Genomic DNA, 24,528 nt, shown 5'->3' on the forward strand with positions numbered 1-24,528 from the left:
GAAAATTAACCATGGTTCTGTGATCGATTGTATTGCCATAGTTTTCTGGTAAAGTAAACGGCCTTTAATGAACTGGGCTAAATCATTAAAACCAGTTAAAAGTAGATCTACGCATTTCGGCAACACAGCCTTCTTCAGGACTGTCCGAAACATATAGATCTTTTTTAGATCTACTCCTTCATAATTATATCTGAGTCGAGCTGCTCGTGGTCATGGTAAGGGGCGTGACATTTCTCGAACACGCGCTAAGCGGTGCCCATCACAACACTGGGCCAGCCAACCAATCACAGCACATTTCGTATTTAAGAAGGAGGGGCTTCATTGAAACAGGAAATAATCAGGGTGTTCAGGCCAGACTGGGGAAAGAGGTACTGTAATGTAAAATATGTGAAAAATACTGTGTTTTTTGAACAATCAAGCATGAAAGCATATTCTAGTAAACCCCAAAACAAAATCAAGACTTTGTAAAAGGGCGTAATGGGACCCCTTTTAATGGCCATGAAGAACGTTTCAAACCAAATGTAGCACCTGCTATACAGTATGCGATTTCAGACACAGCTCATGCATACAGAGCCCAAATCAAATATGGTGACGTCAATAACATAATTCCGGCGTCATGACATGACCACCAATGAGGTTTGATGTTTTGAATGGCATGAGGGTGAGTAAATAATGACAGAATTTTTGTTGAACCAATCCTTTAAGAATCTTACTCAGTGAGTTGGTGTTTCTCTTGTTCAGTTAAGTGGTTCTGGCAGCCCTGCTGGCATTCATGCTGTTTAAATACTGCTGTTATGTTATTGCTGTTGTCAGTGCTCTGTATCACCTAAGTGTTTAACAAACACAGATGAGCTGCAGCAATGACAGTTTACTGGAGAGATCTACTAGGGAAAATAAAACATGAAAAAAAAAATTCCCCCCCAATGATTTAGTATTAGTTTAATTGATTTGTTATCCCTTTATGTTAAAGGTGTTTTTTCTAGTGACAGACTCTTGTTTATCAGGGAGACACGGTATATGCTACAGTAGTACCGGAGCTGGACGAGAGAGAACTCGAGAAGACCATCAACCCCATTGTGCAGGAGTACTTTGAGCATGGAGACACCAAAGAGGTGGAGGTGAGCTATAGCTTAACACAAAGCCTGATGCCAAATAACAGAAACTTTGTTTCAGTAGTATTAGTAGCTAAACATTCCATTCCCATTCATTGAATACCATTAGAGCATTGCTTCTCATCAAGGAAGCTGGGGCCCACTAGGGGAAATTAAACCAGGCCTTAAAAAAGATGATTATTATTAAATTAAAGCTTATTTATAATTCATCCCCTGTTCACACTGATGATGTAAATCAAAAACATTTTGTCTTTGTATTTGGCCTCTAAATATTTTCTTTTTTGTATAAGACATTTTCTACAATAATGTGTGCAAGCTCCTCTCCAGGTTGAACTTTGAAATTTTTTTGACCTTACACACTGAATTAATTTGTTTATCTGTTAATTCAGGGGTGCAAAACACAGTCAGGTCCTCAGAGTCCTGTTGAGTTTAGTTCCAAAGCTGCTTCAACACACATACCTGGGCTGTATCCGTGAAGAACATTAATCTCTTAGGATGTCTGGAATCCTGAAATTTAATTTACAGAACTAGGACTGTCGGGCCTTTAAATATTGTCCAAAAAAAGTTTAAGAACCACTGTATTAGTGCATCATACTTGGTCTAATATACAGTATTCTAATTGCTCCTCAGAAGGTAAACTAGTTAAATTAATAGTTCACCCAAATATTATCCGATAATTTACTCCCCCTCAAGCCATCCTAGGTGTATATGACTTTCTTCTTTCATCCAAACACAATCAGAGTTATATTAAATAATATCCTGGCTCTTCCCAGCTTTGTAATGGCATTGAATAGTTCCCAATTTCAAGCTCCAAAAAGCACATCCATCCATCATAAAAGTAATCCATACGACTCCAGTGGGTTAATAAATGCCTTCTGTAGCGAAACGATGGGTTTTTATAAAACTGGCAACGGCCGTAAACACAATCACTAGAGAGTAAATTATGGGATAATTTTCATTTTTGGGTGAACCTTTCCTTTAATTCACTTCCCAGAAATTTTACACAGTCTTTGTAAGTTGTTGATCTAAACTTTTATTTCTGCTTCCTTCTTTGTCTGGTAGATGCTTCTCAAAGAGCTGAACTTGGGCCATCACAGATACGAGTTCTCCTCTCTGGCTGTTTCTCTGTCTCTGGAAGGCAAGGCCAGCCAAAGAGAGCTTACATCACGTCTTCTCTCAGACTTATCTGGAAAGGTGCTCTCTGAAAGGGACATGTCACGTGCGTTTGACAAAATACTTAAAGAACTGCCAGACCTCATCCTGGATACACCGGAGGCCCCACAGGTAAGGGAAAAATGACATATGACAATGAAAAAATTTGAAGGGATTGGTTGGTTGGTTGGTTGGGGAAAATTGACAGACAAAAACACTTAAAGGAGTCATGGTGTTCATTTGTTTTTTTTAATGGCAGCAGTGAATATATTAACTGAACAATTATTTGAACTGTACATTAAACTAAACATTGGAACATTTATTTTTATGTAATTCATCCACAAAGTGTACAGCTTTTGTCACTGCAGTGTATCTTTCTGGGCTTCTGGAAGAACATTTTTTAATACGTGGGTCGTTATAACTGACGTTCTCAACTACTTTCTATGCTACTTTCTCCCGCCCGCAACATTTATGTTTTGTCCCGCTCCCGCCCTCAAATAGACTTTTTTTTCTGTGCCTCCAAATACTTTCAAGTTAGCCTACGTGTAGCCACCATACACATCAGCATAATGCTCCTGATAAATGATTTGTTATTAAAGCATTAACACACAAACCACTGTTTGTGTTATAACATAAAAGCAAGCAGATATGGCGTGCATGGTTTGGCATGACTGCGCGCAAAGTGCGCTCCCTTAATAATTCCTAAAAAGCTGACATCAGTTCATCGCGATCCCACACATCTCTGTTATTATCAATGAAGCTGACTGCACAATTAATCTTTCATAATATATACACTTTGTTTGTTATAATTAGAGGATTTGCCATCTTACAGAATTCAGAACTGACAAAAAAGTCAGTTTTGAGCAAGCGGCAAAATGAAGCCTACCCGGAAGTGCAAAAAACTGCAATACATCGAAAATCCGCTATGGGCAGGTCCCAAAAGGGAGCAAATGTCCATAGACCCTATGTTAAAATGTCCGTTTTCACAGCATAAATTCATGTTTTTACAATTTGGTCACATGAACTTTTATTGTATTTTTCGATAGGTTCCGATTGCCTGACAACTGTGAGGGGGGTGAATTTTTTTCTAACTCGTTAGTTTAGATCGTATTTAGATATAAAATGTATGACAAATAAGGGCGTGGTTAACTTTGATTGACAGCTTGATTACGGGCTGCGCCGAGTGGAATTCCTGAAATTTGACGTCTCGGCCATGATCTGATACAACACATCATACCACCTCTGTATCCTCTGTATCCTTTCTGAACATTTGTCAATGTTTGTGGGCAGTGGCACTGTAACAATTAGCATTAAATCGCCTCAGATAAGTTAGCGTCCGAGGTACTTTACCTATGGTTATTACTGACGTTTGAAACAGTATAAATGTGTCTGCCAAATGAATTAATGTAACATAAGAATAGACTGATATGTCCCACATTGGAGTGTTAATATATTTTGAGCAAAATACATATTGTGCAAACCATTACTCTAAAATAGCGTTTCTCAACGGGGGCATTTGGACAGTGTTGGGGGGCGGTGTGAACGAGGCAGCAGAGAGGGGGGCGCTCAGGCATAAATGGGGGGTGTTACTCACTGTTATTCATCACAATTTTTATGCCTCTGACAACACATACAATGTTCATTTGAATGTAAAATAAAATTATGTCTGTGCAAATTAATGAATTAATATTTAAATGTTGCTAGTAGCCCACTCAGACTTGTCCGGCTAGTTACCGCCAAATGATCTCCATAGCAACGCCTAAAAACAAATGCCGCAGCTGTCAGAGTAAACGCTGCCTCCGAACTCTGATTCGCGGTTTAAGATAAGATAAATGTGTCCAATCAAAATGCACACAAGCACAATTACGTAGGCTAAAACAATTTTGATATAAAAAAAACATTCAAACATCATGGTGGAAAACACAGTGTTGAGCACATTAAATATGGCTTTATTCCCTCACCCACGAACATCCAGCTCCCGATGTGCCTGCTTTGCCAGTAGGTTTTCTCTAACGAGGCAATAAAACCGTCCCATGTAAATGAGCACCTATTAAGCTTTGCACATGCAGAAGTACCGCAGCCGTCCAGTTTGGTTACCTCAGGCGCACTACGGCTCAAGCTGACATCCTTGTGTCCTGATGTTAAAAAGTTGGCTGCCAGTCACCAAGCTCAGGGCTCACACTAATGACCGTAATTACGGTGGCTGTTTTTGAAGCATTTGCCATTTTTTTCTTCGGTTCATTTCAGGTGGCTGAGCTGTTGTCGTCTTTGTTCGTCATTTGAAATCAAATGACGGCTATTCAAATTTGAAGCCTAGACTATATTGCCTAATTGAGTGCGCGAACGGTCCGTGTATCTTTTGGTCTTTTGATTTTCCTTTCAGAAACGGGTATTAAAAAACAAGTGGCTATTTGATTTTTGTTTTAACATGCAAAAATTAAAATTAAAATACAAAGCGTTTATCTTTTTCAGTGTCAAAAAGGAATGAGCGAAATTTTAAAAATGATTTGAGTTTCATTTTCTATTTCGGATAACAAAAAATAAAATTACTTTAAAACAGAAATGAAAAAAGGCCTGTTTGTTCACATTCCGAGAGCATCTGATTGGCCATTGATGAAAAATGCTTTTGCTTTGTAACAATGAAGCATGCTTGTAGAAGTAGCATTTTATTATCTTGTAGCACAGATGGAAAGAAGCACATCCTAATAAGAGTGAACCCACAAGCAGCCTAATTGACTAGTCACTAAACCAGTTTGCACATTCCTAATAGGGATTTATGAATGGCGTGTTTTTGAATTAAAAAGTTAAAATGGCTACTATTAGGAGGACTAAAGTGGTAAATTGTCCTTTTAACATGCAAAAATTAAAATTAAAATACAAAGCGTTTATCTTTTTCAGTGTCAAAAAGGAATGAGCGAAATTTTTAAAAATGATTTGAGTTTCATTTTCTATTTCGGATAACAAAAAATAAAATTACTTTAAAACAGAAATGAAAAAAGGCCTGTTTGTTCACATTCCGAGACCGGATGTGGCCACTTACGTGACAAGAGTGCCAAATTTGACAGGGTCAGTTGACTCAGTTATGATTTTAGACATTGCAAAACAAGGCCTGTCATCCACAGAAATCTTAGCGCAGATATCACAAGTATTAAATAGGGGAGCAAGAGGATGTTCCGCAAGAAACTTGAGGAGATTTTGCAATGAAAATGGATTAAGTTTGATGGGACTTCCTGACGCACATTTGGAGTTGGAGGTGGCAAAAGCCATAACCGAGGTATGATCCTGCTTAAAATCATAACTCAGTAAGGTTCTAAAGACATTTTATTCTGGGCTAAAGCAACACTGGTATCCTGTCAAATTTGTAGGGCTGGGCGTTATGGCCAAAAAAATCTAAAAAATCTGATACAGAAATCTCTGTATCTCTCATATCTCTCCGATATAGGCTATCTCGGTACTTTCTATGTTTTTCTATTTAGATTAAGAAAATCTATATTTATTTAAAAAGAATAATAATTTCACATCCTGTTGAATGATATCCAAACGATAGGAATGTAATGTAGGCCATGCAATATGTTATGTGCAAAAAGGTGGTTAAAATCACATTACATTCTAACATTGTAACATTACAATCTAAAAACAAAAATATAAGTGACCATTATAATATATAATTGATAAATATAATATATAAATATTAGGGGTGGGAATTGGCAAAAATGTGACGATTCGATAGTATTGCGATATTTGGGCCATAATTCAATATTATTGCGATTCTCAATATATTGCAATACAGCAAGTATTGCGATTCAATTCTGCGATATTGCGATTCATGTCCCCCATATAATCCAAAGACATTACAAAAAATTAGGAAAATAACACCGCTCAACTCACTTTAGATGTCACATTTAATTCTGTAAACATTATCTTCTACACATTAACTGAAGTGCAAAAACTTAGGAGGGTAGAGCAAAAACTTGAAAACTTGTTCTTGAACATTCAGGACACAGGACCTTATTACAGGACAGGACATAATTGACCCTTCGCTAAGCCACGCCCGAAAACTGCCACTGGCCAATCGTGTCTTAGCAACCGTAACTAGGCGGGGGCGGTCTGGCAAGCTTTCGAGCGAGGGAAACATGCCGAAGCTTTGTGCGTATGGATTGGGCAAATCTTTTACCCGGTATCTTAAAAGTTTGGATGGGGGAGTGGAATTTTTTTCCTTCCTGAAAATCTAAAAGCCAAGGGGAGAAATGATGGGCGTGGATCAAGCAGTGGGAGACCCCATTCACATCTACATGTCGACAGGATTAACAAAAACACCTATTCCTTGGAAGTTGGAAATAATTACGGTTCTTTGTTCATAATGCATATGATTTAACGTAAAATAAGATGTTTAAAGACAAGACGGAGGCTCACTGACATACTTTAAAATATATTTCAGCATTTTGTTAATCGACGGCCTAACGTTACTACCCCTGACTGAGTAACTTTAACCCAATCCGATCGCGGCTCTCCCGGTGTTATTCCACAAGAGTTATGGATAAACTGTTTGATTTATAAGTATTAGATTAGTTTCACATTTCACTTACCCTGCTGTGCACGAACATATCTGCTCCTTAATTTGTGTTTCCCATTTGAATGGTCAGCGTATGAGGCGGCGGCTGCTGCGACTATAGGCTTTAGCTTCAATTTTTATGAAATTATTCTCTAATCGGTTGCATATTATGTCGTGGATATATCCCTCCAATGCATACTGCAGTCCCTTTTGTCTTGCTCTCTCAGATATTTCACATGTTCGCCAAAAATGACTAATCTCATCGGGAATGTCTGACACCGGTGCATACACACTGTAATAGACGTGCTAGACGTGAAAGCTTGACAGGCGTAGCAACAGTAACTAAGGAGGGCGGGGCTTAGCGAAGGGTCAATTATTCTCTGAATAGGAGACCTCTCACATGAATGGTAAGCTCTAGGCTTGCTACAATAGTCTGTGTTACCGGTATTACACGTTGTTCAGTCCCAACACTGGTTTCATCACTTCCCCACTGTGGCACCGCAACAAAAACAAACAAAAAAAGTTTAAAGCGCTAAAAATGTTTAACGCAATTACGCAGTATCCTTAATACCTTAGTATTATTAAATCCTGCCTGTATTACACACACACACACACACGACCCACAGAAAAGACGCGCGTCAGTATCGAGTTCTCTTTCAGGCTTGAACAAACCATAACACACAAATCATGCCAAAATGTCTGTTTTGTCGAGTGTTCTCATAAGACTAATCTTAAATGATTTAAATAAAGTCTTAAATGAACGTAGAGATTTGTGAGAAAATGGGACGCGTGTCAGATCGCGTCTCTGTCCCACATTGCACAGCATTAATGAATGTAGGCTAGTGTACGCTCAACGCCTGTCCAAATCCGCGTACTCGTTTTCATTCACTCCTTCAAGTGAGTGAACAGTATTAGTGGACAAACTTAGGGAATAGGCCTAACTTAGTGAATGAGTGTTTAGGGGGCGATTTCAACAAATGTTCTCAAGCAGTGAAAAATAGTTCCCAGCACATAACTTAAAATTATTTAAATACAATAGAGTAACATAAAGCAGACATAATAGAGTAACATAAACCTGAGAATAATCATAAAACCGAAATTTACCCACACTTTCGATTTGAAAGAAGACGGAGCATCGTGTACAACCGTAATATTGAAGCCATTTTCATTTGAATTTGCTGTTGAATGTACGACAACAAAGCACCGCAACAAGCATCACCTTGTGGATGTAATACGCAAATGTAAATGATCAGAGTAAACTCTGAGAAAACCAGAAAGTAAAACAGATAATTTTATAATTAAATATCGCAATACTTTGCGCTCCTGTATCGATATAATTGCGTCCGCAAAATATCGCGATACTGAACAGAATCGATTTTTTCCCGCACCACTAATAAATATAATTGTAGGTTTAAAATTCCACATATGGCACATTTATTGTCTCCAACAACAAATATTTTAGCAATATCATATGTATATTTTAGTCCGAATTATTGCGCTACTATTCTATTGTGCCCGCCTGTTTGGCGCGCTCGTTCAACGTCACAGAAGCTTGAATTTTAGCGGACATTCACTTGCAGAAGCTCGTCCTCTCCTGAGTGACATGGACATATTTGTTTGACTTTCTAACATTTACAGATGGAGAATATACCTGTGAAATGTGAGTTAAGCACTGAGGAAAGCACCACGTCTCAAACGCATTAAACAGCGCAAGTATTTATCTGTCAGTCAGCAACAGTATCTGTCAGAGCATCTAACAGGGCAAGCTGCTTTAAACTTGTTAACTATAACGTTATCTTACCAGTTATTTTGAAGCGCTTAATATAAGCTTGTCATGTTTAGGAAAAATTGTAGTATGTACTTTCACTCCAGGAGTTCACACTGTGTCCTCCCTTATTTTTCAGAAGTTCTCGTATCAAACTACTGTATCGATATAAACGGTATTGCCTCATTCCATATCTTTGAAAAAAAATATTGATATATTGTACAAGCTCGATATACCGCCCAGCCCTACATCCGGTCTCGGAATGTGAACAAACGGGCCTTTTTTCGTTTCGGTTTTAAAGTAATTTAATTTTTTGTTATCCGAAATAGAAAATTAAACTCAAATCATTTTTAAAATTTCGCTCATCCCTTTTTGACATTGAAAAAGAGAAACTCTTTATATTTTAATTTTGTATTTTTTGTTTTTTAATACACATTTATGAAAGGAAAATCAAGAGGATCATGAAGAGGTCAGGGGGGCGTTTGTTCAAAAAAGGTTGAGAACCACTGCTCTAAAATGTTATTTAGTTTTACTCATTGCATAATCCATAACAAAACATCCCTTGTATATATATATATAATATACGTACCTCTTACGATAATGGCGTCCATAACGAAAACTGCAGAAATGAATAATGACATTAATCCATATATGGATTGACCAGTAGGTGGGCGGGGTTAGGATTTCCCAAGATTTTCAAAGATGGCGCTGCCCATACCCCCCATAAACGGCCTCAAAACCGTTATTCAGAAAGTATATGGGTGACGACACATAGACGCTTTGTCCATTTTTTTTGAGTCTATGGTTTTGAGCGGTGAGGGAATTCTATCTTGAATGCTTGTGATTGGCCATTGCGTTCAAGAAATCAACACATATATCTGTGATCGCTACATCGCTCAATGCTGCAAACATGTTATAAAAATAAACTCTGGCCTGTAAATCGTTTCTATTTTGTTTTAGTTGTTCTTGTTGCTTTTCTGCAACAGATGAATAAAAATGTATTAGTTTTTATGTTTTATACATAGATATTTCTAGTTTGCGGGAGTCCCGCGAATAGTTTTATTCTCCCGCAACGCGCACACACAGAGTGAGTGCATTACCGCCCGCGCTCGCACTCGGCCCTCAAATCTAGTCCTGCCCCGCGCCGTACTCCTATTGCGTTGGCAGTGCATGTCTCTAGATCAAGGGCCCGGCCCGACCCGGCCCGAGGATAGTGACGGGAAGTATTGGCCCGAGAATAGTGACGGGAAATGTCGTCCCGGCCCGAGGGTCGGGTCAAGTTCGGGCTCGGGCAGAGAATCTAAGCTCTACGTTACTTACCAAGATCAGTCTTGTACAGCCAAGGGGAGTATTTCCCCTCTGACAGCCAAGCTGGGTCAAAACCTGTCATCCGGTGATGACTGGACTTTTGATGCTCGTCAGGGGCAGGATGCGCAGCTCTTAGACTTGGAGCAGGAGAGCTACTCCGGCTGCTACGAGGGGCGCCCCCCTTATATAATGGTAGGGGAAACACTGAAATTATAAAGGCCCGTCTCATATAGACGCCTGTCTCAAGCCAGTGCAGTTCGACGATTTGGGAAAATAAAAGCCCGGGCAATTATTTGAAGTTTTACGTTATTAAAAGAGTTCAATCAAAATATATTTTTATTTATTTATTCATCCTCATGTCGTTCCAAACCTGTATGAGCACATTTTCTTTAATACCTGGTTCCTTTCTTTTCTTCAGATGCTTGGTCAATTTATTGCAAGAGCCATTGCTGATCACGCTTTACCCATGAGTTTCCTTGACTGTTACAAAGGCAAGGTGGATTGTGACCATGCCAGGTGAGCTTGATGTGACGGTCTTGGTTATTTGGGTAATTTGCTTGGATATTCACCAGGCAGTTTTGTGTCCAGATTATGAATAAGTATTCTGTTACTCAGTATATAAACCTAAATTTTATGCAGAACCTTCATTGCATCACAAATTGTAATTAACGTGAAAAGTGTTGCATGCAGCATTTGGAATTGTGAAGTGCTTTAAGGTTTCAAGGTTTTGATGACCGTTAAATTCAGGGAGTCACAATGATAATGGGATTTCGGGTCAGATTGGGTTTTTGGATGGGAATTTACCATCTGCCACCAGCCAAATGTGGTTACAGTGGCAGAAAGATTTGCCTGGTCACTACGTAACGGTGGTGATAGCATCTGATTGGCCATTGATGAAAAATGCTTTTGCTTTGTAACAATGAAGCATGCTTGTAGAAGTAGCATTTTATTATCTTGTAGCACAGATGGAAAGAAGCACATCCTAATAAGAGTGAACCCACAAGCAGCCTAATTGACTAGTCACTAAACCAGTTTGCTCATTCCTAATAGGGATTTATGAATGGCGTGTTTTTGAATTAAAAAGTTAAAATGGCTACTATTAGGAGGACTAAAGTGGTAAATTGTCCTTTTAACAGTCATTGTGGCTTAAAGGTAATTTCCCACCCTACATGCCATGGGGCCCTAGATTGAATATGCAGTTTTATCTAATGTGTGAAATTCTTTTTGTTCTATTTTCTGTATTATCTGCTTCTTACCCACTGATATGCTGTTCCCATGTTTGTGTGTTCATGCCTTTATTACTGTTAGAGCTGCACTGGACAGAGCATCAGTTCTGCTCTCCATGAAGAGGGAAATCATGCGGCTTGATAATGTGTGGGGAGTTGGTGGTGGCCAGAGGCCTGTCAAACATCTCATCAAAGAGGTAAAGGGAGGCCGAATGTATTTCAAATCCCTCCATCATTACCGAGGATGGTACTAATGTAGGCCTATCCAATGATCAGCCAATCATTAATTCAAGTGCTTTTAAACAATTCAAGCGCAATGGGGCTTCATCACTTCGAAAAGCGGAAGCTTCAAATACGAGCGTAAAAATACTTCCCCTAAAGCCTGTATCAATGGCTTTGCCACAGCATGGGATTGGTTTGATTTTGTTTTTGTAATATTCAGCACAGATACCTCTTCTAAAGACACCAGCCTCAGTTTACAATCATTAATTGAGTATTGTGAAACAAAGAAAAAATGTGTCATAATATTCCGACTAGAGATGCACCAATTACACTTTTCTAGGCCGATTACAATTTCCGATTTTCATGAGTTTGGCCTGCCGATACCGATTTTAGCCGATTCCGATTTCATTTTTTCTAAGCACTTTACAGCAAACACAAATATTTATTTTCTTTTTTTTCTTAAATAGAACATTTTACATAGAACGTTTTTTGAACGAATAAAATAAAATAGAACTATTACACACATCAACCCCATTTATATATATAATTCACACATATCTAAGTGCAGTGTTATGGTATGGAAGAACCATTTTCACTTCCAATATTCAACAAAAAAAAGTGCTATTTACTTATTTAGGAAACGAAACTTCTGTATGAAAACAGGTAATGACAATAAAATAATATATAAATATCAAATAAAAATAAAATAAATATAGCCTTGCAGTAGCTATAAAGATATTTCTCAAAACACACACAGGCCTATTGCAATCACTTGTACATCAATGGCAAGTTTTATTTCGCAAACAGTTCTTCTCTCGTCTGCCACATGTCCAGCCAGGCTAAACAAGCGCTAAACTCGGGCAAGTGGAGCAAGTGCAGGGAAACGATTGGGAAATAATAAAAATAATTTCTTTTCTGACATAGCCTCCTCCCGTTCTTGTTAAAACACACCAGACATGCAAATTCTGTGAAATCATATTTATTTTGTCCAACAAAAGTATGCTTTCACTTTAATTGAGCGCGAGCAGCGCAGCAAAAATAGACTGCGCCGAAACCCCGCTTCACTGCTGCTCACGCGACGCTCCTGCTTGACGCTCACGCGCTGCTCCTGCTCTCGGTGTGAATGCACTCATTGATTAACATGCACGCCGGAAAAAAACCCCGCGCTGCTCACGCTTGCGGTGTGAAACGGACGTAATTGACCCTTCGCTAAGCCACGCCCGAAAACCGCAACTGGCCAATCGTGTCTTAGCAACCGTAACTAGGCGCGGGAGGTCTGGCAAGCTTTCGAGCGAGTGAAACATGCCGAAGCGTTGTGCGTATGGATTGTGCAAATCTGATATCCGGTATCCTAAAAGTTTGGACGCGGGAGTGGAATTTTTTTCCTTCCCGTCATTGTTGATACGCTGGAGCAGAATGGCGTCTAAGCGATTGTGGTGTTCTGTTCTTGGGTGTAATAACGAACACAGCAGTAATTTTGATGTTCCTAAATCCGAACCACTGAAGACACAGTGGCTGAGTTTTGTTTTCGAAGGGAATATTCCCCACGAGCAACGTCAATGCTTTCATGTTTGCGCGATTCGCAAATCTTTTCTCACCAGACTGCTTTATTAACGAAGGAAGTAACTTATAAAGCTGATTTTGATAAGAAGCTGCTCCTGAAAAAAGAATCGTTACCAACTATTCATGTTTACACTGCAATTACAGTTGCGTAAATTATGTTATGAGATTCATTTTTAATACAATATTTTGAATATTGAAATATGTGATTTTCTCCTTCAGTGATTCTGCTTGTTAACATCAGGTGTATTCAATATTGGCCAATCATCACACATTGTACACATTTCAGTACAATCAACTTGAAAAAGTGCATGTACCATTATATGACCCCTTTGACTGAATTGATCAGTTAAACTTAAGAACTTATAGGCTACATGATTATGCATATAGCCTATAATATATGGAGGACCAAACCTCCAGAAATTAAAAATGAATAAATAAATGAATAAATAAATGAATAAATATGTGAATAAATGTAAAAATAAATAAATAAATGACTATTTATACTTTTATTTCCTTATTTATGTATAATTATAAGAGTAGGCCTATGTATGGTAAACCTATATAGCTACATACAGTTAGGGCATATTAAATGACATAAACCTTGATATAAGATTTTGGCCATATTGCCCATCATTTATTTCCTGTGTGACCTGTAAAGTCATGTCCACAAACCTCTTGTGTATTGTTTGGTCACACCACAAGGTATCACTGTGGCCTCAATGCTTCAGCACTGCCACTTTGAGATCGATTGCTATGTCTTAGGTAAAACATGCCCCCCTCATTAGCATACAGAGCAATAAATGTATAAATAAATAAATGCATAAATAAATAAATGTATGAATAAATAAATGTAGACATAAATGCATCTATACATAAATAAATGTGAAAATAAATAAAATTGAAAATAAATAAATGCATAAATATATAAATGAAAAAATAAATAAATGTGGAAAGAATATAATTATATATAAATAAGGAAATAAAAGTATAAATAGTCTATATATTTTTACATTTATTCGCATATTTATTTGTTTATTTATTCATTTATTTATTCATTTTTAATTTCTGCAGGTTTGGTCTTCCATATACTTTAAGCGAAGAGGAGAGATTCGCGATTGCACTGAACACGTTTTAAGTGCAGGCATATTCTCTGAGCGAGCCCAGAGAAAATTCTTACAAGAGCATCTGAGAGCGCGCGCGAGCAGAGAGATTAGCGCTCGGCACATTATATTCCACGCGTGAGCAGAGAGATTCCCGCTCGCGCATTATATTAATGTACTTTGTATGGCGAAAATAACGCCATAAAGAATAGAATACAAACAACATATCACATTAACCCTTCGGAGTCTTGGGCTACTTTGGCCGTTTTTTAGTACTTTTTTTTTTTTTTTTTTTTTTTTTTTTTTTTGCAACATAAACAAATGTTTACCATACCAATGTTTGTATTGTTATATTTTCAGCATAACATCACCTATATGACCAGACAATTAGTTTTTCACTTTGATGTACTGTATCAACATACTGGACCCAAAATAACACAAAAAACACAAAATCCGAATAGGAAAATTATAGTTTTTCTACTACAAAAAACACAAGCATGCTCAATGAAGCATTTTAAAAGGTTTAAAATGTAAACACAAGTTGTAAATGTCAACATATACAGGTACAATTCAGATATAATCAAGCTATACACAAAAAAATATGATTTTCAAAAAAAAAGTGGGTGTAGCCATAGGCTTTTTTTCTTTTTTTAGCTCAGCCACTTTTTAAAAAATTTTGTGCACACAATTATACAGAGAGCTATATTTAAGGCCTTGCATTCCCAGAGTATGAGGGTTCACAAATAGTGCAAATACAACATAAAAAATGTAAAATTGAGATAAAATTAAACTATATGCAGCAAAAAGCATGTGTGGCAATAGGCGTTTTTTCTTTTCTTTTTTGCTTAGAAACTCTACAAAACACTTCATGTACAATTACACGATAGCTACATTACAGGGCTTTCATTCCTTGAGTAAGAGGGGTTCCTCAATAGTGCAAATATACCATACAAAAGGTAAAATGAACACAAAATCAAACTATACATACAGCTATTTACAACAAATATCAGGTGTTTTTTTTTTATTATTATTTTTTATCTGTGCCACTCCTCAAAACAGTTTATCTAAATCTACTCCTAAACTTCCTAAACTATCTACACTACTCCTAAACTACTCTCAAAATCTACTCAAACTCTTCCAAAAACTAGCAATAATCTCTCTCTATATAACGTATGTCTCTCTTTGTCAACCTTGAAATCCTCTGCCTTTCAATTTCGCTTCTTTGCTCAGCTGGCTCCTCCTCCATTCCCTAAAATGTGCCTGAAGAGCAGAGTCAGCAGATTCACACATTTTTCTCCGTTTTGTTTTATGACCAAAACCGACAAATTAATTAGAATAAATGCAACGCCTGTCACGTCCCATCTGGCGTTCTTTTACGAACGCGTCAGTATTTTTTTATATAAAGTTTAAATTATTATATCTCCGTTTTTACTTGGTCTATCAACACTAAACCAAAAGTAAAATAGAATTTCAAGCCAGCACTTTCGACAGAAGTGGACAGCAGCGCTCAACGTGACTTTGTTTTTATGCTTCGACGTCTTAAACTGGTCATGTAACTTGATCACGCCGGCGTGATCGGCGACCCCGAAGAGTTAAAGAGCATTAGAATAAGACAAAAGTTAAAATATTAATTATGACTGAAGTCTATTTTATGGGGATTCAATTAAAGGTTGGGGAAAACTTTATTGTATTAAACCATAATGTTCAGATTTTTTCATTCACTTACTTTATGATGCTTTCATCAAATTGAAGTAGTTTCAATAAAGCAATTTTCCAGCCCATAAACGATTATTCAAAAATAACTGGTTTGATCATCGTAAACGTATCATCCGTGTTTGAGTGTAGTGATACTGTAGACAATAATAGGTGTTAATATAATGCAAAAATTAACCATTTAAAACCAATTAAATCATTCCTCTGGCAGTAACTTGAGCTGCGCGCTGCTCGTTAATTTCAGCAGCGCTGACAATCGCATCTCTTAGATCATGTTACACATTAGAATGAAAGATGACAAGTCTAAATAAACAGTTTTGAATATTGACTTTTATTGTTAAGTGAAACTAAATGAGTATAATTTTCTTCTCAAAACAGCCGCCCGTCCATTGACAATAATGCAGGCAGAAATTCCTTTAAGCTACTAATCGGAGCAGAATGTGACGACACACAGACTGTGATAAAGACTTTTTTAATGAAGCAAAAGAGGACTACGTTCAGTACTGGCGTGCTGTCTATGAAATTTGCGCACAGAAAGCCACTTTTTAGATAGCCTGCCAGTACTGATTTGAGTTGTCTTTTGCGTCTTATCTCACTTGAATGAACAAAAACACAAAATTATGTCATAATTTGCCAGTATTAGGAGACATTTAAGATGAGGATGAACAGGAACAAAAATATTTTGCCAAAAATGAGTGCAGTGCTGAGCCAAAAGAATACATGTAAAAGAAGAACAGAATACAATGTACTTAGCATATCACAAGAAATTTGGACATTGTAACATGCTAGAGTCAGAACCTTCGGTTTGGGAGCTTGCTGCTTATTGTGCTTGTTTGCCACATTGAGGAGACATTTGTCTCTGTGCAAAGGAGAACTTCCAAGGTGAGAATGTACATACAAAAGCATTAGTTATCCTAACTTATTAGTATGTTAAACTAGTGTATTAACCATTAACAAAGTTTACTGTTAGTTTGATAGCTGAAGAGAATTTTCACATTAGAAAGAATGGCTAATGGTTAGCATAGTAAGCTAACATAGCACAAGACAACACATACAGATTTTGGAAACATCTATTTGATCATTTCTGTGTGGCTCAGTCCAAAGATCATCTGAGCTGATTTTGGACAAAATTGGACAAGATTTGTAGTAGGAGTTGACAACCAAACTTACAAGCAAAATTACAAATTATAAATGGAATATTGTTGGAATCAGCATAACCCATGGAATATAGTGAGACAAAGAAAACAAAAACGTTTTGGTAAAAACAATATCTCTTGAAGGCTAGGTGATGCTATCTTCAAACTTTTTAGGCACAAAACATGTAAATGAAGAAACTCAAATTTTGTTCAACATCCTACATCTTATTTACTGTTTATATATTATGTTGCTGTTTGTTGTACAGATGAACCTGCTGCTAAAGGAGTACCTGGTGTCAGGTGTGCTCTCTGAGGCTGAGCACTGTCTGCGAGATCTAGAAGTGCCACACTTTCATCATGAACTGGTCTATGAGGTATGGATGAACATTTCACATACTAAAATAGTCAATATATTGAATGCACATAAATTGTCATCTTTGTAATATATGACAATATATAAGCATATAAAAACTATATAAAAATTTGGCCATCTTCATCCTGTTCATAAGTTTGAATTTCCCGGCTCTAAATGCATCGTGTTTCTTTCTGTAAAATATCTCATTCAGGACAGTACTAAATAAAAAATATCATGCATTTTGTATGATTCCTCTCATTCCTCTTCATTCAGATTTCTCTCACCTGTTTTTCTGTCTGGTTGATATAGGCTGTGATTATGGTACTAGAGTCTACAGGTGACACAGCCATACAGATGATGGTCAAACTCCTCAAAGTATTGTGGCAAACTGGCCTAATCACTCTGGACCAGATGAACAGGGTTTGTACAAACTTGACTTCTTTTTTTTTTTTTAAAGCTATTATGCAGCTGGGTGATATACTGTTACCAATTAGCTAAAACTGTCTAAACATTCTACCATTATTCTTCTAGTAATTTCAAATCCTAATGATTTTTTACTATAGTTATTATTTTAATTATTAGCCAACAGATGCTACTGTTTATAATGGCGTAAAACCATTGACATCACAGGGAAATATGTCTTCTGTAATTCTAGATCTATTCTGAAAATTAGTTTTTTCCACATTTGCGCTGGCACTTGAATGTGCTAGAGACAGCGGTGTTCTGCTTGCTGCCAGTTACACACACGCGCACACACACAAAACCGTTGAATGAGAATATACGTTTGCATAAGGTTTCATGGTCCAAACCAAATTAAATGGCAATCGCGGACTTCATTGCACAGGATATGCGTGGTTTCACCTGTTGGTATTCCAAATGCTCTAACAAGGCATAATTTATGCCATTTGTAATTGTTACAAATTACTTTTGTATTTACTTTGTGTTTTAAAGCTATATTTAATAATGAACCGAACCTAACATACAATTGTTTTGATTTATTGAGTATGTGTATTTTTTTTTCCCAAATAAAATGCTTTAAAAAAACTAATTTATAGATCGAAAAAAACTAATTTATAGATCGAAAAAAAAGCATAGTTTTAGAATTGAATTGTGATTCCTAGAATTGGAATCATAATCGGATAGTGAGGTGCCCAAAGTTTCCCACGATTCACTATGATAGTGGATGGTGATTTATTCCAAGTTTTTTCCAGTCTTCACTTAATTTGGGTCTGTTAATCTTTGGATCATGGTTGTATTCAAAACGGTTTGCTGTTGTAACGTCAGCAGAAGTTTCTCAGCGAAGCTTGTTGTATTGATATCCAGGTTGACCTGGTCATGTGAAGGTTGCAGGTTCAAACCCTGCTGAGGAAAGTCTGAGAGACATTATTATTGTGCTTGTGAGCAAGGGACATAAACCCACATAGTAGTCACAAAGTAGTCTTTATTTATTCATTTTCCATATTTTTAATAATCTGGCATTAAACTTGTTACAGTTGTAATATGTTAGCTTTATCTGCTCATAACAATGACTTTCAAGTCAATAATTGAATTCCACATAATCTGTGGTTAATATGATCTGACCAGGTTAAATATAGAGTTGCTCCAACATGGTTAGCAACATTTTTCATGTGGTTGTTTGTGAGAATTAATGGGTTTGCGTGTTATACACAGGGCTTCCAGCGTGTATACGACGAGCTGCCAGAGATTAACCTAGATGTGCCTCATGCACACTCCATTATGGAAACCTTTGTGGACCTTTGTTACCAGGAGTCAGTCATCACTAAGCAGCTGAGGGATTTCTGTCCAACCAGGTAAGAGACTTGCATCTTCCCTGTTTATCGATGTTCATTAGAGAATAAGAATTTTCAATTTGTTACTGTCTGATATTTGATGGTAAGTCTCTTCCTGTGAACACTAGCATTATACAGGCCTGATAGCGCTCCGGCGCCACGCCGGATTTCCGGCGTACAGACGTGTCTGCGAGAAAAAAAAAGAAAAAAAAAAGCAACAGCAAAAGAAGCGGAGTTCGACCAATCATAGCGCTGGGTTCATTCCCCAAATAGCAAGCGGGTATGATTAAAAGATGCATAAGGCCTATCATTAAAAAGAGACTGAAAATCGACAGCAATAAAGAAGTCCGCTCGATCCCGCTTCCACTCCCGCGGCCGCCTCTGACTGAGTTCATGAGCGAGGACAGTAAGTTAGGCTACAGTAGTCACGGTACTTCTGACTCCTGAAACGGGTACTTCTCGGTAAACGGGTACTTCTCGGTAAACGGGCTTTACTCGGTAAACGGGCTGGGGTGGATGTGGAAAGTTGAAGTATTGTATTGAGTTAACTTAATCTGGATTCTATTATCACACGGAGTGATCGCAAGCACATGGGTTATCTTAAAATACTCCGTCATTCATGTCACTCAGATAAGATGAAGACATCATACAGCCATGCAAATTATAAAAAGCTTAAGTATTGATGAACAATAAATCTAAATAAAATTAAAATCGCTATGGCTTACTGATTATGAAAGTGCTGTGATTTGTGGATTAATTTACTGATAAGCGCGAGTCTGCAAACAGGTGTTTATTTATTCATTCTCAGTGTTGAGAAACGTAGCCTGCATTTGTTACGTTATTGTGTTATAATAACTAAAGTACCTAATTATGTTACATAATAATTTTGTATGAAAACTAGCGCGTTACTTGTGGATAAGAAACCGTTGTATCAGTGCTGCGCTCTCTCTCTCTCTCTCTCTCTCTCTCTCTCTCTCTCTCTCTCTCTCTCTCTCTCTCTCTCTCTCTCTCTCTCTCTCTCTCTCTCTCTCTCTCTCTCTCTCTCTCTCTCTCTCTCTCTCTCTCTCTCTCACAAACACAGACCGCACGCACAGAGAGAGAGATGATAATTGTAAAATGAAAATTGACGAACTGTTTTGTTCTTGGTTGTGATTTTTTTTCCTGTCAAAATCCCAGAAAGCATTTTTTATTATCCATCCCGTGTTTTTAAAATTCGTTAAATAACGGACGTTTTACTATTAACACAGCCCTATGTCAGATTCTTCTAACATATAGGCTACTTGATATTCTTTTTGGAATAAGTGATTCGTTTTGCTATTATTGGTCCTGTGACAGGACTCCTGTCTATTCATTGTCAACTATTTTCTATAAGTATGTTTGTATCGGCTAACGTTTATTCAGCTAATGCTTGTCCTGTTTAAATGTGCAATGTTCAAATGCAAAGACAGCACGGCACAAATAAAAGCCCTTTTTTCTTTTCTTTTTATCAAGTAGGCTATCATATTTGGATATTGGAATAAAAAATTAAGTAGAACTATCTTAAATGTACAAATGTTTTTTTTTTACTGTTTATTTTACAAATGTTTCTTAATTTTAGACTAGTTGACCTGCACTGCAATGTATTTTTTTCATGATTAATATTGCATTGCAAAATAATGTGTGCTGGTCAACTAGTCTAAAATTAAGAAACCCCTAGAATCCCCTAGAATTTGGGTCGAATTCAAAAAACTAGAAGTCAAGAATTATGAAGATAGGCATGTGTTTGTGTGTGTCTTGCATTCTCAAAAAATAATGACAAAAATATATGACAACAATACAAGAAGACTAGAAGAACAATCGCTCATCACTTTGTGTCAGAAATTAGCGGAGGATAAACTCGCCCTTACGCATCTGTCCCAGGGAAAAAAGTTCAGGCTCAGAATTTTTTTCTACTATCACCCCTGCATTATAACAAATGTATTCCTGTGGCCAACAGGGGGCGTAAGCGCTTTGTGAGTGAGGGCGACGGAGGGATCGTGAAAAGCTAGAAGAGAGCTCCGCAGGACCCTGATTCTGAGCTGGCTGGGATCTCCTGCACTTCCCTGGGAGTCTGTCCTCACTGTCTTCATTGCTCATCTTCCGAGTACACAGAAATATTGAGCCTCAGAAATGATATCATGTAGAAGAGTGACAACTGAGAAATGCTGTTCTCTCCTCTATTATAGGCTTTGTTTCATTTGTTTGTGAATTTATGTGAGTTTGTATACAGTATGAATGATGCAGTGAAAAAAAGAAGTGAGGGGAAATCAGCAGCTTCAGATGGCCATGTTTGGGTTGAGGGATTCATTTTGCTTTATCTTTCTTTAGGTTAAGTTGTTTTTCTGTTTTTGTTCACAAGTGTTCACTTGTTAGTGTTCACAGTGATCTCCCAATTTTTGCAATGTAATGCATAAAATATGAAGTACTTAAAATAAGGTATTACAAGAATTTGTGCTATTCAACGGAAGTGCTTAATCTAACTGTTGGGCCAAAATACAATATTTTATGAAGCGATTGGGGTCACTTCTAATTGTTTTCATTTGATTGCATGTTTATCTTCAAATTTGTCTTATTGCATAAAGAAAACATACGTTTACAGATTCACAAGGATCTGGGAGATTTTTGGTTAGCTGCATACAAACTTTTTTCTCTCTTTTTTTTTCTCAATGCTTATTCATGGTTTATGCCAAATGCATGTCAAGAAATTCTAATTCTAATGTTTCTGGCTAGTTTTGACATATTTGTATGTTATAGCTGCCAAGGAATGGAGGAGAGAGAGAGCATCATCACCTCTCAGTCAGGCTGATGCCTGTGAAACTTTTGTCTCCCATCTTCATAGCAGCCTTAAGTTTTGTACCCCTGTTTGATGAAGTTCAGAACATCCCTTTTCATTTTTAGTCCTTGTATTTATTTGGACAAAGAGAAGCCAGATGAGACAATTATTGAAAATATCTATAATTTTTGAAGTGGTAAACTTTTCAGCAATCAATACTTGGTCTCAGTAATAATATGATGGATGAACTATTTTTTTTTTTTTTTTTTACTTTTGTCATGCGATCAGTTTTTGTGTCTGCTTGTTCATGGGACACTTTTTCAAAGCAAAAACATTATTTTTGTCAACCAGCAGTTCCAGAGTTCCAGCATTGAATACATTTTGACACTAATTATTTCAATTAAAATTCATAATGCTCATATTTCTGTTTCTTTGTCATAGTTTTACACTTTTTTCCCCCATAGATTTTCCAGTCAAACTATATGTAGACATGTCAAAATACAGTACTGATTTGAAACTGGCTACAAGACCTACACTTATGCTGTAACATTAAACTAGTGATGAAATCACTTATCTGCTAATATTGCACATTACTTAAAAATTTAGGGCTGGGATTTTTTTTAAATGTTATTTGATTTAAAGAAGTCTCTTATGTTCACCAAGACTACATTTGTTTGATTCAGAATACAGTAATAGCAGTAATGTGAAATTTTACAATTTAAAATAACCATTGTAAAATGCCGATGTAAAGCTGTACATTTTCAGCAGTCATTACACCGTCACGTGTACTTCAGCAGTGCTGAGTAGATTACTAACAAACTAATCCTTACTGAATACAAATTACATGATGAAAATTGTGTAACGTAATCTATTACATTACACATTTTTGGTAAAATAATCCGATTACTTTTGACCTAACTCATTTATCACATTGATTTGTATAGAATAATCTTGTAGCATATTGATATAAAAATGCAAAGAGAAAGGAAATGTATTCCACTCTTTGTTAACGTGAAGTGCATTACATATCCGGCTTTCTCAAACTGGGGGTTGTGTAGGCCTAACTAGGGGGTTCGTAAATAAATGAAAATCTAATAATTAAATCTTAAACATTTTAAATTTAAAGAATTGTTTTTAAATAAAAATAAAACTAACTAAAAAAAATATTTTACTTGTTTATGCTGAGTGGCCTCTCAAGGCATTCTTGTGTGTGCAATAGAGAGCCTAAGTCCCTCCCCTCCACTTCTGGCTCATTGGACCTTATTTGGGAAAAAATATGTAGTTAATGGCGAGAGACAACTTATACTCAATTTAAAAGATAATTATGAAAGTCAAGAAAGTCACAGTTTGTCATAGAACAGAAGAGTAACATTTAGTTTTATGTGAAAATCACTCAATGAACTACATCTCTCGTCTCGCACTATGTACATCACCAAGCTCGTATGTGTGCATGTCTGGTACAGGGTTGCGTTCCAGTCCACTTTTAGACATGTACTTGCAAACTTCCCTAAGCACTTCCCCTCGGGGGAATCCCCGCCGCCGTTTTGAAGTGAGTTCCACTTCGTGAAGTGGACGAGGGAAGTTTATATGGACAGACAGTAGTATATATGATATAGCAACTGTCAAAATGATTGATTAACAGGTGGGCGTGGATTTCCTTTGATCTTCCCCCGCCCCTTCCGGTTCCCCCCTTCCTGTCCCGCCCCTTCCGGTTCCTCCCCTTCCTGTTACCTTTGACCTAGTTCCGCCCCTTCCTGTTACATTTGACCTAGTTCCGCTCCTTCCTGTTACCTTTGACCTAGTTTCTGCACCTTCCGGTTACAGCTTCTGTCAAAATGATGGATGATGACCTTTGATCTAGTTCCGCCACTTGCGGTTACAGCTTCTGTCAAAATGATGGATGTGTGACAATCAAATGAACTTCAAACGATCAAACTAACTAAGAAAAGGGAGGTATTGGCCTTTGATGTTAACATAAGCTTTGATGTTACAGTTACAAAGTGATGTGACAGTTAGTTTGAGATGTATTGGCTTTGATGGTGACAGTTAGTTTGATTGTTTGAAGTTGGTGTTTTGGTCACCGTCCCTACATTCCTGAGCAGCAGCATGTATAAATGGGTCAGCCGTGAAAGTGATAAGAAAATATGGTGAAAGTTTATCTGTTCTGTAAAAGAATATAAAATAAAACCTCACATAAAAAGTTTGAATAAAATGTAGAACTATTCACTGAACCAAGCATTTCAGTTTAAATAAAATGGTGAAAGTTTATCTGTCATAAAGTCACAAAAATATTGCAAACAATCCAATATATGAATGATATCACACTGTCTCAAAAAACATAGCGAGCGAGCGTCTATGTATGTGTGTGTGTGTGTGTGTGTGTGTCAAAGCAGGAATTTCCACTCCCTCCGCATTGCTGAGGACCTTGGAAGTTTATCTCACAGAGAAGTTGAAAAAGCATTATGTTCATTTAAATGAAATGATTATAAAATTTACATTTAGTCATTCACAAATATTTGACACTGACTCAAGTTGAAAAACCATGCTGTTCAATTAAAAGTATATAAATTAAACAAAAATAAAATCGTCTTACTGTTTCACCATGGTTGAAAAAAAACCCACTAGTGTTTCCCCTGAAGTCTTTTCTCTCTGTCACACCAGCGGGTGGCTGGCCTGGTATCTGTTTTTGTGACACGTTCCTGAGCCCATTGAAAACCATTGTGTTCCTTTAAAAGTATATAAA

The 24,528-nt window shown here is 37.1% G+C and overlaps 1 protein-coding gene across 1 annotated transcript in view; it reads left to right on the plus strand.

The window, feature by feature from the left end:
• Positions 1-22,206, plus strand: part of pdcd4a (programmed cell death 4a) — a 29,647-nt gene extending 7,441 nt beyond the window's left edge. Inside the window, exons 5-12 of the mRNA XM_077232386.1 lie at positions 1,005-1,118; positions 2,175-2,396; positions 10,308-10,405; positions 11,198-11,312; positions 17,116-17,223; positions 17,514-17,624; positions 18,876-19,015; positions 20,970-22,206. Of these exons, the coding sequence (XP_077088501.1) occupies positions 1,005-1,118; positions 2,175-2,396; positions 10,308-10,405; positions 11,198-11,312; positions 17,116-17,223; positions 17,514-17,624; positions 18,876-19,015; positions 20,970-21,021 (960 nt within the window). The 3' untranslated portion in view covers positions 21,022-22,206. The remainder of the gene's footprint in view (positions 1-1,004; positions 1,119-2,174; positions 2,397-10,307; positions 10,406-11,197; positions 11,313-17,115; positions 17,224-17,513; positions 17,625-18,875; positions 19,016-20,969) is intronic.
• The last annotated feature ends 2,322 nt before the right edge of the window (positions 22,207-24,528 follow it).

The sequence above is a fragment of the Siphateles boraxobius genome, unplaced genomic scaffold, assembly GCF_051911475.1.
Source record: "Siphateles boraxobius isolate OS27281-9 unplaced genomic scaffold, OSU_SipBor_1 17, whole genome shotgun sequence".
Lineage (NCBI taxonomy): Eukaryota > Metazoa > Chordata > Actinopteri > Cypriniformes > Leuciscidae > Siphateles > Siphateles boraxobius.